Genomic DNA, 17,231 nt, shown 5'->3' with positions numbered 1-17,231 from the left:
ATTATGATTGCAAAGTAAAAACTTTAATATTATTGAATATCATTATTTTGATGCTAATAAACGAAAGTATATTATATTAGTCGTTAAAAAAAAGAAGAAGAGACAGTCTAGCTATACGAGATAGTTATTTATGAAGTCTCGTATTTGTCTAATATAAATATTTAGTTTTAGATAATTAACTTTTATTCTTAAAATTTAATACCTCCCCTGTCCCATTTTATATGTCACCTTTTAACTTTGCACTTGCATTAAGAAATGATGTAACTTTACCCTTCTACCCTTATTATTTTTTTTGGAACTCAAGTTTTCATTTTTCAATCAATGAATATGAATTAATTTATTTTGATTAATTAATTTAAGCAATGAACATGAATCATTTACTTAACTTTTCTAAGTTGGTCAAATGTATGTTTTCAATGCTAATAACTCACAAGGGTAAAGAAGGAACAATATGCTAATTTATGCATTGATTTTATGAAATGACAAGTATTATGGACCAACTATTTATAGAAAGAGATGACATATAAAATGGGACGGAGGGAGTATAACCTTATGATTACAATTGTGCAATCAAACAATACATTTGTAATTACACTGCATCAAATAAACATGTCAATGTAATTAATATGTTGGTATTTACTACCTAAATAATGACATCAATTCTGATTACTTGGTGGTTTTCCAAACAGATAATAAGTAATTGTCCAAAAAGAAATAAGATTATGTGGTTTCATAATATTTGTATAGAACCAACCTATTTCAAGTAGGTCACAAACTCCAAAACATAAACAAGACAATGTATCATTGATTCAAACTCGGGTCGTGAGCATACACTTCTTCTTGGAGGTTCCCATTTAGAAATACACTTTTGACATCCATCTGATATAAAGTGAATGTGATCTCCAAATACTATCAGCATTCTAATTGCCTCCTTCTTCCGTTGGGATTTATTTAGCACCGAGAAGACTTATGAATGGAGGCCTTACTATTAGTAGAGGTTTGGTCTTTACTAGCAATTCTCTATTTTCAAACTATGTGCCTCCATATAATTATCTTATGTGACCTAGCTGGTGGATCCAGTTTAGTAATAATGAATGATACAGAGTTATTACCTTGATAAGTAGACTTCCCATTTTTGGTGTAAAGGTTACACCAGATTCGATAATATAACTCATATGGCCTTATTATCGGTTAACAATAAATATCCCACAAATGAACTATGTTTTTCTTAAAAGTCTTATCAAAGCTTTTTCAATGATTTTCACTTGGCATTAACTTTGTTTGTGATTTATGATTTCTCTTCAAAAATTTTTGCTACGTTTTACTTTTTCATGCATGTCATGTTTAAGTTCACTATATTATCATATTTGCATTTTATGCATTTATCCTATTGAGTACATTCAAAGTACTGATACATATTGTACCTATATAGTTTCATAATATAGGGACTTACACTCCTCTTACCGGACGTGGCTAAATCGAGATTGCTCAGCTACTGACTACTTGGATTGGTGAGTCTTCATGATTTAAGGGAAATACCCTTTTATTGCTTTAATGTCTTTCCAATTTTCTGATTTTGTTCGTCACTTAGGGGTTTGTCCTAGTCACATCTATGGATAGAAGGCTTCTGTCAGACTTAGATAATGGTCCATGTATTCTTTTATGTACTTGTTTGATATCTTTTATGTCGTCTTGTGAGTTGAGACCTATATTGTGCATATTCTCATTTATTGTATTTTTTGTACGTCGTGCTTACAAAAAATGACTTGTTTAGGGCCTCTCAGGATCATATTTTCCATGTCACGTCTAGAGTGTACTTTGAGTCATGAAAAAAGACAAAATATATATAGCGGCAAGGTCCACGAACCATAAGGACTAACCAAAGTTGTGCTAGGCAGATGGAATCTATGCTAACCAAAATCTAGATGATGAGTGCCAGAACGTATATTATAAAACAATATAGACACAAGAAATATATGTAGTTAGAACTTGAAATGTACAAGCATTAAGAAAGATGCATAATAGAGGCATAATAACATGATAAATCTGAAAACATGATAATACTTGACCAAGTAAAATACGACATGATCTGATAAGCTGAGTTTATCAAACATAGTACAATGTCGATGCAATATTCTGAAAATCATATCATAAGTTTAATCAAAACCTTTTGTGGAAATCTTAAAATTTTGTGGGAGATACCGTTAACCCATATAAACCATGTGAGTTATAACATGGAATTCATCGTACTATTTCCACACCAAAATGAGAGTGTCCTAGTTGCCAAGATAAGGACTATAATCATGAGTTTAGATGGATCCACTAGCTAGAGTCTATTAAGGCTAAATCCTATGGGGGTAGTTATAGGACAAGTGAATTTGTTATAAAGAACTTCACTTCAGCTAACGGGTGAACCTTCATCCCAAAGTCAACTCGGTGCTAAGTAAACTCTCAATAGAAAATATGCATAATTATATCATATTCATAAACTTTAAAATGGTGATAATCTAGTAATACCAAATCACTCATAAACTTCATAATCACAAGAATAACTCCTTAAATCATGATTTCATATCATACTCAGAAGAGACACATATATCTAAAACACCTAAATCATGATTACATTTCACAATGAGAATAACTTGATTCAGAAGCATTCAATTACATAAAACATGCTTGATTATTTATCGAAAAGCATCCTTGATTCATAAAGTCTTCAATCCATAATGCATGCATATCAATATACCTTAGTTCATAATCATAAAACATTTGTAGTGCATGGGTTCATAAAAATATCATTGACAACATTGAAATATGATCAAATTATGAATAATATGATCAATAAGGATGAATAAACTTATAGTCAATTGAACCCATAAGAAAATCATAAAACCCTAGAATTTGGGTAGGAATCATAAAAGAGATTTTGAGGTTTGTTTGGGACTCAATGTGTGAAGAGGAAATCTTAGACAAATTTCCCATATGCCTTGATCAAAGCCCTAACGGAAATCTTTAATGGAGGCTTGGAATCCTTAAAACCCTAGCTTGCTTGGAGAAGAGGACTTGAGAAAGAATTTTGGCATTTAAGAAAATGAGAGTGAATGGGAAGGGTTTTAGTCTAGAAATCAGTTATAGGTCTTCAAAATAAGTTAGATACAACGTAGTTTAAGAATTAAAAAGTAGAAAAAGATCCAAATAACCCTGAAAAAATAAATTCCATATCACTCTATGAACACATGTATGGTTCGTACATCAGACCACGGACCGTACCATGTGTCCGTCAAATACTTTACCGGAAAACCTAACTTTTTGATGTTGAACTCGAACCAAGAACCATGATACATCAAAATTACCAAGAGCCGTAGAACCTCTCATACACTGGATTACTAACTTAGGCCTTGACCTTCAGGCTTGGAACCACATATGGCCAGGTACGGATCATATTTCCTTCTATGGGCCGTACTGGTAAGCCATATTCCGATTACTGAAAACACCAACTTTTTGAAGGTTAAATATGATAGACTGACCGTGAGCCGTCTATCAATGCATGAATCATACAACCTAATCATATAACTCAAGGTACCAAAACCCTTCAAGTTTGAAAGCCATATACGAGATCAACTACAACTCATAAATCAATCTATGAGTCGTACTGTTGACTCGTAAAGTGACGTCTGGGACATGACATTTTCCTGATTTTCTAGGCAATAACCATGAATGGTTCCCACGACCCATACAAATTTCTATGGCCCATATAATGGCTGGTGGAATCAATGCAGCAATAATTCTGCAACTTTTCATTTCCTATCTAACATTTCCACTTTCAAGGTGTTACACTATGAGTCTCCTAAAGTGTCTCGACCCACTTGAGATAACATCACTCTATGTCCTTGTTGGCTCTTGGGTGTCTAATTAATTTATTTATCATCAAAATTAAAGCCTCAGGTCAACTATCCTCGTTTGATATCAAGTTATTTGTCTGAACCCCTATTAATGATCATTTTTTCTAATCTTAACTTCTTTTTTCAAAGGTTAGAATATGGAAGAGTTCTTAATGTTTGCAATCATTAAAAAATAATCTGTACAAAAGAACCTTAATAAACTATGATCGCTCCTTCACTAGAATTTTTTTTTATAAACAATCTATTATCATCTTTCCTACTCTAAGTTCCATAGCCCTATGAGTTTTACTACTCATAACTAGCGGTAAGCAATAATTATAATAATGTAAATTTCTAGAGAGAATGAATGTAAAAGAAAATAATAAGAACCTTTATGCAACTTGTAACACCCTATATTCAAAAAGGGCATATAACAACTTTCCAAGTGCTGAAGCAACCAATCTACGCCGGCCACCCACGGCCCGTGGAGTGGACCACGGACCATAGGTGTGGTCTGTGGTTGAATCCCCAAAATACATCTCTCTGATCTTGATCGACGGTCCACTAAGACGGTCCGTGGGTCTGACCACGACCCGTCGACTGAGTTCGTCATTGGTCACTCAAAAATTGTCCCAAGCATGGACCACAGAGGCACCTATGGACCGTAGGTCAGTCGACGACCCGTGGTCCAATGGCCGTAGGTCAAGGCCTGAGTATCTAACCAGCAACCACGGTTCACCAGGACAGACCGTAGGTCCATCTATGGTCAGTCGACTGGGTCCATCGGTCGATGGGTCGGTGGTAGCTGTAAGTTTAACTTAAGGGTAGTTGGGTCTTTTCCTAATTAGTTAGTTCCTATACTATGTCGTTTTACCTATATTTTGAACCTCTATATATGCCTTTCTAACCCCAAATTCACCCCACTTATTTCATTGTTCCAAAATCCCAAAAGAAAACCAAAACCTCCACTCAAATATTCTCTCTTTAGATTTTGAAGAAGAAGAAGAAGATTCAATTAGGGTTTGAATCTAAGGATCCAAATTCACCATTGAAGATAAGCAATTGGACTTGAGGTATGATAGCTTTCATCCATGGGTTACTTCCACCAATGGAGTCCCCAAATTCCTCTATTTCAAATAATGGAATTCCCCAATTAGCTAGGGTTTTCTTAAAACACCATGGGTTCTTTTGATTGTTGATTCTAATGATTTAATTATGTATAAATATGCATGAATTGATGATTTACAATGCTTTTATGATATTTCCACTATGAACCCATGCAAACTCCCATGTTTTCCAAATTGTAATCTCCTACAGTTGGGTGTTGGTTATGAAAGAGGAGTTTTTTGATCTAAAGCATGAAGTAATAGAATTACTTGAATTCATGATAAAATCTCTCTAATGTTAGAACTCTATACTTGGTGATTGAAAGTTGTTTTGAACCTTGAAAGGGAAAAATATGAGTTATGCATGATCTTATGAAACCTATGTAAATGCTTTAAGTGTGCTTTGAGAGGGAAGTGCCAATGTTGTTGTTGAAAAATTATTCTCATAAAATACGTACAACCATGATGTAAAAGGTTTTCTCACATAAAAAGGATTCTTAGGTTGAAATACTATTCTCACCTAATTGAATCAATAAATAAGAGCTATCCTAATGAACTAGCTTGGATTGACAAGATGACATGTCTTTCCATGGATAATAAGAATAATTAAGAAAATACTATTCCTTGGGAATCATGCTTAGCACCGAGTGGATATTGACATTGGTATAGAAGTTCTCCCGTTAGTAGAGGCCGATTTTCTAGAAGAAGTCTCATGAGATGGAAGCTCTCCCATTAGTAGATGCCGAGTTTCTAGTAGCAATATCCTTATCACTTAAACTATGTGCCCCCATAGGTTGATTATCTAGTGGATCCACTTAATCTAGATGTTCATGGTTCTACCTTACGCAAGTAGAACAAACCTTTTTGGTGTGGGAGACACCGAGTGATCGTGTTTTAGCTAACATGGTCTCTATGCCAGTTAAGGCTAATTCTCCCACAACAAGATGACAAATGAACTAAGGTTACTTAAAGAAGTATCTCTCATGTGTTCAAAGACTTAAAGATGATTTAGCTTGCATTGATCACAATGTTTTGACTTGTGTTTTTTAACCCTCTTATATTATGTTTTATTTGTCAAATTGCATGTCATGAAATGAACTGTCCTTCTTAGCATGTTTTAAATGTTTTATGCATATTTATCATACTTAGTGCATTTTTGTACTAACGCACACTCTTGACTACATTTTCCCCAAATGTAGGGTCTGACAAGCAAGGTTTCCATTCTAGTGGCTAGAGCTTGGACTTTAACTCTTTCTGAGATTGGTGAATCCTCATGGTTCGAGGATGGACTTTACTTATTGTAGTTTCACTTTCGTATTTCCTTTTTGAACATGATGTATGGGCTAGGCCCACTTTCATTGTATTGTAATAGATGGCTATGTTGAGACATGAGTTAGACTTACATTTTTCTATAATAACTCTTTTTGGACCTAAATGTTGTTTTACTCTTTACTATTCTAGTACTTTATGTTATGATATTCTAAGTGGCTTATATGGAGTCCTTCGGGGTTCTATATGCCATGTTATATCTAAGGGGTACCCCTGGGTCGTGAAAAACTTGGTAATTAGAGCACCAAGTTTAGAATGATCCTAGGATGATGTCTCATTAGCCACATCTAGTAGAGTCTTGTTCATGAGTGTGAAGCGCGCCACACTTATGAATGAGAGGCTACACGATGATTAGGAAACTCCACTTCTTTCATTACTATTAAGTCGTTCCATAGAGTTTAACTCTATAAAGTCCCTCTTCTAATCCTTACCTTATACTCTTCAGGATATGTCTACTCGAAGGGCGTATACTAGAAGGAATGTGAGGGAGAACGTGGATCAAGAAGCTCCTCCCTAAGATCCTCCTCAAACTCCGGTTGATCCCTTGGCCGAGTAAGTTACAAATGCAGAGTTTATATCGGCTTTTCAAGTGTTGGCCCAAGCCATGAAAACTCAAGCCAATAGAGAGGTGGTAGTCCCCGTGAACCCAAGTGTGGGCACGTCAGCTTCAAGAGTGAGAGATTTTATGAGGATGAACCCTCAAAAATTTCATGGCTCTAAAATTGAGGAGGATCCTCATGATTTTATCAATGAGGTCTATAAGGTACTTGCTATCATGGGAGTGACTTCGGGAGAGAAAGCGAAATTGGCCGCCTATCAATTGAAAGGTGTTGCTCAAGTTGGGTACAACCAATGGAAGGAGGCTAGACCGGCGGGAGCGGGTCCTATTGAATGGGAAATGTTCAAATCCGCTTTTCTTGATAGATTCTTTCCTCTTGAGATGAGGGAAGCCAAGGTGCTAGAGTTCATTAACCTTCATCAAGGAAACATGATTGTGAGGGAATATACTTTAAAGTTCACTCAATTGTCCAAATATGCTTCAACAATGGTTGCGGATTCAAGAGCTAGAATGAGTAAGTTTGTATCGGGGGTGTCCAATATGGTGGTTAAAGAGTGTCGTACCGCCATGCTCATTGGTGACATGGATATTTCTCATCTCATGGTGCATGCACAACAAATCTAAGAAGAGAAACTCAAGGAAAAGTCTAGAGAGGTAAAAAGGGCTAAGACCGGTGATGGTAATTTCTCACATGCTAAATCTGATGGACATGGTTGTCCTAAGTTTTGTCAAGGGTTTTCCTGTCAAGGTTCCTCTAACTCTGCACCTAAGCTTAACAAGGAAAGGATGTCTAACCCTAAACCTCAAGGAGGGAATGGTTGTGGTTCTTCTTTGGCTTGGCCTACTTGTGCTAAGTGTGGGAAGAAACATGATGGTAAGTGCCTAGCCGACACCAATGGATGCTTTAGTTGCGGGAAGAGTGGACACAAAATGAGAGATCACCCCATGCTTGCGGCTAAAGGGAGAGAGGGAAAGCAAGCTCCTCCTAGATGTTCGAATGCCAATGTTCCAAAACAAAACCAATTTTATGCTCTCCAAACCCGAGGTGACCAAGAGAGCTCCCCGAATGTATTGACCAGTATGTTAAAAGTTTTTCAACATTATGTATATGCCTTGCTTGATCCTGGTGCTACTTTGTCCTTTGTAACACCTTTTGTGGCTATGAAGTTTGATATTAGATCCTTTTTCTATCTCTACTCCTATTGGTGATTCTGTGGCGGCTAAGAGGGTTTATAGAATGTATCCCGTTTCTTTGTCCGATAGAGTTACTCTTGTAGACTTGATAGAACTTGACATGTTAGACTTTGATGTCATTCTTGGGATGGATTGGTTGCATTTTTGCTATGCTTCAATAGATTGTAGGACTCGAGTGGTCATATTTTAGTTTCCAAATGAGCCCATCCTAGAGTGAAAGGGGGGAAATTCTATGCCCAATGGGAAGTTTGTCTCTTTTTTAAAAGCTAGGAAGATGATCTCGAAAGGTTGCATTTATAATTTAGTCAGGGTAAAGGATGCAGATTCCAAAACCCCTACTCTTGAGTCGGTCCCGATAGTCAATGAGTGTCCGAAAGTTTTCCCTGATGATTTACCCGGTATTCCTCTTGAGCAGGAAATAGACTTTGGTATTGACCTTCTCCTAGATACGCAACCTATCTCTATTCCTCCCTATAGAATGGATCCGGCAAAACTTAAGGAGTTGAAAGATCAATTAAACGATTTGTTGGATAAGGGCTTCATCCGACCGAGTATCTCTCCATGGGGTGCTCCGGTCTTATTTGTTAGGAAGAAAGATGGTTCTCTCTGTATGTGTATTGATTATCGGTACCTGAAAAAAGTGACCATTAAGAACAAATATCCTCTCCCAAGAATAGATGACTTGTTTGATCAACTTCAAAGAGCAAGTTATTTCTATAAGATCGATCTTCATTCGGGTTATCACCAATTCAGGGTGAATGATGATGACATTCCGAAGACGGCTTTTCAAACTCGTATAGTCATTATGAGTTCTTGGTAATGTCGTTTGGGTTGACTAATGCTCCGGTGACATTTATGGACTTCATGAATAGGGTGTTTAGACAATACCTTGATATGTTTGTGATTGTATTTATTGATGAAATTTTGATCTATTCAAGGAGTGAGAAAGAGCATAATGATCTAAGGTTCATAGCTTTTATTGGGAATATAGTGTTAAGTAAGGGTATTGACATAGACCCTATCAAGACAGATGCGGTCAAGAGTTGGCCTAGACCTCTAACTCCTTCCGACATTAGAAGCTTTTTGGGTTTGGCCTGTTACTATAGAAGGTTTGTTGAGGGGTTATCCTCAATTTCTTCTCCTTTGACGGCTCTGACTCAAAAGAAGGCTAAGTTTGTGTGGTCAGAGGCTTGAGACAAAATTTTCCAAGAGTTGAAAGATAGACTTACTTCCACTCCGATGTTGACCTTACCGGAAGGTACGAAAGGTTTTGTGGTGTATTTGTGATGCCTCTAGAGTTGGGTTGGGATATGTGGTTATGCAAAATGGTAAGGTGATTGCCTATGCTTCAAGGCAACTTAAGACCCATGAGAAGAATTATCCTACCCATAACCTTGAATTAGCGACGATTGTGTTTGCCTTAAAAATATGGAGGCATTATTTGTATGGGGTCCATGTGGATGTTTTCACCGATCATAAGAGTCTACAATATGTGTTTAGTCAAAAGGACTTGAATCTTCGCCAAAGAAAGTGGCTAGAACTCTTGAAGGATTATGACATGAGTAGTGTGACTTATGTAGATGAAGAAAATGAAGAGTTGGTTCGTGATGTTCATAGGTTAGTCCGACTAGGTGTTCAACTGGTGGATTCCACCAAGGGTGGTGTCATGGTCCATAATGGTTTCAAATCGTCTTTAGTGTTGGATTTGAAGTCTAAGCAAGGTCTTGATCCTGTTTTGGTTGAATTGAAAGAAGCGATGCTTAAGAAGTCCGTTGAGGACTTATCCCAAGGGGAGATGGAGTGCTTAGGTATCAAGGTCGGTTATGTGTTTCGGATGTTTATGACTTGAGGGAACAAATTTTAGAGGAATCCCATAGTTCTCGGTATTTTATTCACCCGGGAGCCACCAAAATGTACCGTGATCTACAGGAAGTTTATTGGTGCAATGAGATGATGAAATATATTGCGGAATTTGTGGTCAAGTGTCCTAACTATCAACAAGTAAAGGTTGAGCACCAAAGGCCGGGAGGTTTGTCCCAAGACATTGCCATTACTACTTGGAAGTGGGAAGATTTGAACATGAACTTTATAGTTGGTTTGCTTCGCACCCAGCGACAATATGACTCTATATGGGTGATAGTAGATCGGATGACGAAATTGGCTTATTTCCTTCCCGTGAAGGTTTCTTATTCAGTGGAATACTATGCTAAGATGTACTTGAGAGAGATGGAAAAATTGCATGGTGTGCATTTGTCTATCATTTCCGATCATGGTACCCAATTTACTTCTCAATTTTGGAAGTCATTCCAAAAGGGTCTTGGTACCAAGGTTAAGCTTAGCATGACTTTTCATCCCCAAACTGACGGGCAAGTGGAGCGTGCTATCCAAACTTTGGAAGATATTTTAAGGGCTTGTGTGATTGATTTTAAGGGTAATTGGGATGACAATTTTCCATTGATGGAATTTGCTTATAATAATAACTATCACTCAAGTATTGGCATGGCTCCATTTGAAGCTCTTTATGGTAGGAGGTGTTCATCTCCTATAGGTTGGTTTGAAGTGGGTGAAGTTGCTTTGATAGGTCCCGAGCTAGTTTATGCAGCTATTGAGAAAGCACGACTTATTAGAGAAAGATTGAAAATAGCTCAAAGTCGACAAAAGTCGTATGCTGATGTTAGAAGAAGGGATCTTGAGTTTGATGTTCATAATTGGGTTTACTTGAAAATATAACCTATGAAGGGGGTAATGAGGTTTGGCAAGAAAGGGAAGTTTAGTCCCCGGTATGTAGGCCCATATCAAATTTTGAGGCGTATTGACAAGGTTTCCTATGAGTTAGATTTGAAAAATGAATTGGCATCGGTGCATATGGTTTTCTATATCTCTATGCTTAAGACGTGTGTGGGTGATCCGACATCCATAATTCCCTTAGAAGGATTGGGAGTTGATAAAAGCCTCTCTTGTGAGGAAGTTTTGGTTGATATTTTGGACCGGCAAGTTTAAAAGTTAAGGAATAAGGAAGTTGCTTCCGTAAAAGTGTTATGGAGGAATCATTTAGTTAAGGGCGCTTCTTGGGAGGCCGAGACCGATATGATGTCCCGATATCCTCATCTCTTTCCTTCTACTCCTACCCAGCTTGAGGTAATGAGTTCCTCTTGGGTTGTTTTATATATTGGGGGTCATGTGTGATTTATGTTTTCTTATGTTTCCTTACGATTATGCATATTCATGAAAAAGTTTAAGTTTTCAAAGAAATGACTTATATGATTTACTTTCCTCATGTTGTTGTGCATTGAGTATGAGTTGCCTAACTTCATGAGATGATTGTTGAACATGCATTAGATATGCTTTTTGAGAATGAATTGCATAAAGGCTCCATGATATTGTGTTGAACATGTTTTTAGCTTGGAGAAGGTAGTACCTCCTTGAACATGAGAAATTTTATACTTTCATCCATATTGGGTTGTTAGGTGTAGTTCCTACTTCCTTGTGATGCATTGAGTATTGAATGCATGATGGGTTGTTAGAGTTAACCTCACCCTATGAGATGTTTTGGGAGTGTCCTAGCTTGGAGTCGATAGGTCCTCCTTGGTTGTATGCATTGCATCGTTGGTTGGGTTGTTAGTTCCTCTCCTGCTCTCTTAGAACCAGTTTAAATCTCATTTGAGGATGAATGAGCCCAAGGGGGAGATATTGTAATACCCCGTATTCAAAAATGGCATAAAGCAGGTTTCCAGGTGCTGCAACAGCCAATCCATGTCGGCCACCCACGACCTGTGGAGTGGACCACGGACCGTAGGTGTGGTCCGTGGTTGGAGCCCCAAAATACATCTCTTTGATCTTGATCAGCGGTCCACCAGGACAGTCCGTGGGTCAGACCACGGCCCGTCGACTAGGTCTGTTGTTGGTCACTAAGAAATTGTCCCAAGCATTGACCATGGAGGGACCTACGAACCGTAGGTCGGTCCACGCCCTGTGGTCCAGTGACCGTAGGTCAAGGCCAGAGTCTATGACCACCAAACACGGTTCACCAGGACGGACCGTAGGTCCATCCATGGTCCGTCGACTAGGTCCTTCGATCGGTGGATCGGCGGCAGCTGGCAGCTTAACTTAGGGGTAGTTGGGTCTTTTCCTAATTAATTAGTTCCTATACTATGTCGTTTTACCTATATTTAGAACCCATATATAAGCCTTTCTAACCCCAAATTCACCCAGTTAATTCATTTTTCCAAAATGCCAGAAGAAAACAAAAACCTCCTCTCCAATACTCTCTAGAACTTGAAGAAGAAGAAGAAGATTCAACTAGGGTTTGAAGCTAAGGATCCAAATTCTGCATTGAAGATAAGAAATTAAACTTGATGTATGATAGCTTTTATCCATGGGTTCCTTCCACCCGTGGAGTCCCCAAATTCCTCTATTTCAAATAGTAGAATTCCCATATTAGCTAGGGTTTTCTTCAAACACCATGGGTTCTCTTGATTGTTGATTATAATGATTTAATTATGTCTAAATATGCATGAATTGATGATTTACAATGCTTTTATGATGTTTCCCCTATGAACCCATGCAAACTCCCATGTTTTCCAAATTGTGATCTCCTAGGGTTGGGTGTTGGTTATCAAAGAGGAATTTTATGATCTAAAGCATGGAGTAATAGAATTACTTGAATTCATGATAAAATCTCTATCTAATGTTAGAACTATATACTTGGTGATTGAAAGTTTTTGAACCTTTAAAGGGAAAAATATGAGTTATGCATGATATTATGAAACCTATGTATATACTTTAAGGGTGCTTTGAGTGGGAAGTGCCAATGTTGTTGTTGTGTTGTTGAAAGATTATTTTCATAAAACACTTACAACCATGATGTTAAAGGTTTGCTCACATAGAAAGGATTCTTTTGTTGAAAGACTATTCTCACCTAATTGAATCAATGAATAAGAGCTATCCTAATGAACTAGCTTGGATTGGCAAGATGACATGTCTTTACATGGATAATGAGAATAAGTAAGAAAATACTATTCTGTTGGAATTATGCTTAGCACAGAGTGGATATTGACATTGGGATCGAAGCTCTCCCGTTTGTAGAGGCTGTGATTCTAGAAGAAGTCTGATGAGATGGAATCTCTCCCGTTAGTAGAGTTTGGGTTTCTAGTAGCAATCTCCTTTGCCCTTAAACTATGTGCCCCATAGGTTGATTAGCTAGTGGATCCACTTAAGTTAGATGTTCATGGTTCTACCTTAGGCAAGTAGAACAACCCTTTTCGGTGTGGGAGACACCGCGTGATCATGTTTTAGCTCACATGGTCTCTATGTCAGTTAAGGCTAATTCTCCCACAACAAGATGACTAATGAACTAAGCTTACTTAAAAAAGTATCTCTCATGTGTTCAAAGACTTAAAGATGATTTAGCTTGCATTGACCATAATGTTTTGACTTGTGTTTTCTAACCCTCTTATATTATATTTTATTTGTCAAATTGCATGTCATGAAATAACTTGTCCTTCTTAGCATGTTTTAAATGTTTTTTATGCATAGTTATCATACTTGGTGCATTTTTGTACTAACACATACTCTTGCCTATATATTTTCCCAAATGTTGGGTCCGACAGGCAGGGTTTCCATTCTAGTGTCTAGAGCTTGGACTTTGACTCTTTTCGAGCTTGATGAGTCCTCACGGTTCGAGGACGGACTTTCCTTATTGTAGTATTAATTTATTATTTCCTTTTTGAACATGATGTATGGGCTAGGCCCACTTTCATTGTATTGTAATATATGGCTATGTTGAGACATGAGTTATACTTCCGCTTTTCTTTAATAACTCTTTCTGGACATAAATGTTGTTTTACTCTTTACTATTCTAGTACTTTATGTTATTATATGCTAAGTTTCTTATATGGAGTCCTTCGGGGTTCTATATTCCATGTTACATCTAGGGGGTACTCCTGGGTCGTGTGATTAACGTTTCAAGCACACCTCATCCAATTCTAGGTGCAAACGATCGTCAAGCAGTATAAAATCCAACAAAGAGTTGGGGTCAAATCCACAGGGAGTGGTACGTGTTTAAATTTAGTTATGAAGTACAAATGTGGGCATCAGTGCCCGGTGTCTCGTCAGCCTTGGCTCCATTAGAGCTTGCCATAGAAATTTCCCTCAAGGAGGCCTGAACAGCTCAATCTAGTACTCTTTCTCCAAGTCAGCCAGGCAATCAAAAACAGTCTTATCCTGAACAACAAGTTGCTCCTCATCAGTCTCAGCCTCGGACTCTGTAGCCGCATCATTAGCTCTAACCCCATCTTCGGTGGTAATCGGATGCAAATCAGAATGGGCTGGAATATGTGTGTTCAGGTCATCAGGGAACTCTACAGTCCCAAAATTAGAGACATATCAGTGGACTTCAGTTGGTTCACATCTTTCTTCAACTCCGCATTGCGGCCTTTAAGGCTGTCACCTCATGAGTAGCTCACTGGCCTCTCCCACGCACCTCTATCCTCGTCGTGAGGGCATCAATAGAAGCTTTGAGAGGCGTCAATGCAGTAGTGAGAGCTCTCTCAATAATCCTGGGAACCGCAGCCTCTAGCCGGGAGGCACGCACATGAGCAAAGTGGTCTAGGTCCCCCATTTTTAGCAGCATGGCCTGGGTGAGTGAAGGTCTAGATTCAGTGGTACCAGTAGCAGACCTAGGGGGTGGGGGAGCAGCAGAAGAATTCGGGGCCTCAAAATGAGTGGGGCTAGGAGTACCTGAAGTCCCAGGGGCCGGAGTAGGCATGATTGCCTCTGCAGGTAACATAGCAGTATCAGTTCTAGAGGAAGTGTCCACCGGAGTTGCCCTCCTTCTATCAGCCTCATGATTCTGGTGCTCAGCCTCAATACACCAAATTTCAGTAGAGCAGGTGGGTGTCACCTCCATATACGTCTTCTCATCTCGCGGAACACGGGCCCGTCTTTACAACTCGGTGATCAATATTGGATATGAAAGAGATGTTTGGCGCTGCTTGGCCCTCATGGCCATCTCCTTCTCAATGATTGCACCTAAATTTAGGCTCTTCCCGGCAATAATAGATCCAAGACAGCCCGCATTTGGGTGGCAGAAGATAGACTCGTTCTGGGACGACATGATCGTACTACTAACAAACCCGAACCAATACCTCACCGCCACATTGAGATCCTTCTTCTCTATTGGCACTTTGTCCCCAATCCACCTAGGGGTACTGTCAGAAAAAAGAGGAGCCAGCCAATCTTTTAAGTCATCTAATATCGTTGTCTTGATCATACTCTGGTAGTCATCCGTGAAGTTATAAGTATTTCCCAAGACGACGCTTATGTCCTCACTATCACATTTCACCTTCTTGCCCCCAGACAATCACTGAATCATCCGGTTTGAAGGCACTGGCCTTCCTTTTTCCTTGTGGCACCAAGTCTCCGTAGGCCGAGTAGAACTCTTGGACCCAATTAGGAATGTAGGTACCCCAGGATTTAGTGAAAATCTAGAATTTATGGGACTTGAAGGTTCTCCATATTTTCGGGTTCCTGTCCACCACACCATCTGTGGACAACCTTTTCTCCTCAATAATAGTCCTTAGTCTCTTGACCTTTAGTCTATTGAGAGACCAGGGATGAGGATCATGTACCGGAGGCATTGGGACCACAGTATGAGCTGAAGTTGGGGGAGGAGGATGAGTCTGCCGCACCCAGATCCTAGACATATCATGCATCCCCTTTGAGCGAAGTTTAGCTTTACGGGTATGTAGAAGCTTGTCATCCTCAGGCTCATAGATTGAAGCCTGAGAATCTAGTGACTCTCCCTCATTGTTTGATGAAGTGAGGTGAGTCTCGTAGACTCCCTCACTGTCAGAGCTGACTTCCGGTGACTCCATAACGTGCTCCTTGCCCTTTCCTTTGCCTTTTCCTCCCTTTGTAGGGAGTTTGGATTCCTTTGCCTTAGATGCAGCTGCATCCTCATGCTTGCGGAGAGGCATGTCTCTTCCTAAAACCTTGGGTCTAGCCATTTCTGCAAACCACATAAAAAAATGTTAGAAATAGTTCAAGAAAAATGCAGAAATTCAGTTGTAGAAAGACTCCCTGAACCATTCAGCGAGTCATCGAGTCACTTTGGCGAGCCAAATCGGGCTCCCCGAAAGTACCAAAGCAAAAATTTTCTGAAATCAAGACAGGTCAGCGATGTTCAGGGCCATTCGGCAAATCAGCGACACCAATCGGTGAGCTAGAAGTAGCTCGCCGAAAGTTACAATGTATTTTAGGGTTTAGGGTGCAGAAAGGGCGATCAAGAAGAACCTTTCGGCAAGTCACCAAGTGAACTCGGCGAGATCAGGCTTCCCACAGAAACTTACAGAACAAACTCAACCAAAATTTTAAATTAAGGGCGATCTGAGGGGGACTTTGGCGAACCACCGAACCACTCGGCGAGCTCGCGCAGCTCGCCAAATGGTCCAACGTGCCAATTTTCTATCCCATTTCCTAAAATCAAGCCTGCAACCCCCGAATTCAACATCAAACACACACACCATTCAATTAACACTAGACCTGCACTACCCATGCCCTTGGGGTACTCAGACTTCCCCTGATTTGACCAAAATTGGCCATTTGACGACTTTTGCCCTTAAGAATGACGTCAAACGCTCCATCATTGGGCAAATTACGTCATTTGGCACAATGCGGGGTTAGTTAGACTTCACCCCACTAGACCCATTATAATTACACCGCAACCCAATAATTTAAACTCAGTTTTACAAGCAAGAACATGGAATCAATCATTTTAAAGCACTTCGGCACACATTTTAATTCAATATAGGCAAAGCAACACTTAAATATGATTATAACAATTACCCAACACACAACAACTACCATTTTACCTATTGCATTTGACTTCAACTACAATATTAAAGAATGGGGATTTGGAAAACTAATCTTTATTCCAAATTTCTGGTTTGAATAGCTAGGTGGAAAAGTTCCACAATTATGAAGGTCGTTTTCATACAAAAAGTGGGTAAAACGCTAAAATATGCAATATTAAAAGTTTGGGCGAGAACGTACGAGAGTTAGAAATGAGAGAAGTTGAGGGATTTTGAAGTTTTAAACCGTTTGGCCTTTAAAACCTTTCAGTTTGTGGCACCTTCGACGGAGTAAGTCATTCTCGCCGAAACA

The 17,231-nt window shown here is 39.0% G+C and overlaps 1 protein-coding gene across 1 annotated transcript; it reads left to right on the top strand.

The window, feature by feature from the left end:
• Window positions 1-7,661: 7,661 nt before the first annotated feature.
• Window positions 7,662-14,233, top strand: LOC125809059 (uncharacterized). Its single transcript, XM_049488729.1, has 4 exons — window positions 7,662-7,953; window positions 9,650-9,885; window positions 9,999-10,341; window positions 14,166-14,233. Exons 1-4 carry the CDS (start codon window positions 7,662-7,664, stop codon window positions 14,231-14,233), a joined length of 939 nt encoding a protein of 312 aa, XP_049344686.1.
• Window positions 14,234-17,231: the final 2,998 nt, after the last annotated feature.

This window comes from Solanum verrucosum, unplaced genomic scaffold (genome assembly GCF_900185275.1).
Source record: "Solanum verrucosum unplaced genomic scaffold, falcon-dt-bn FXZP01000296.1, whole genome shotgun sequence".
NCBI classification, from domain to species: Eukaryota; Viridiplantae; Streptophyta; class Magnoliopsida; order Solanales; family Solanaceae; genus Solanum; species Solanum verrucosum.
The sequence above is the reverse complement of the archived record's forward strand: the minus strand, read 5'-3'. Positions and strand labels throughout refer to the sequence as shown.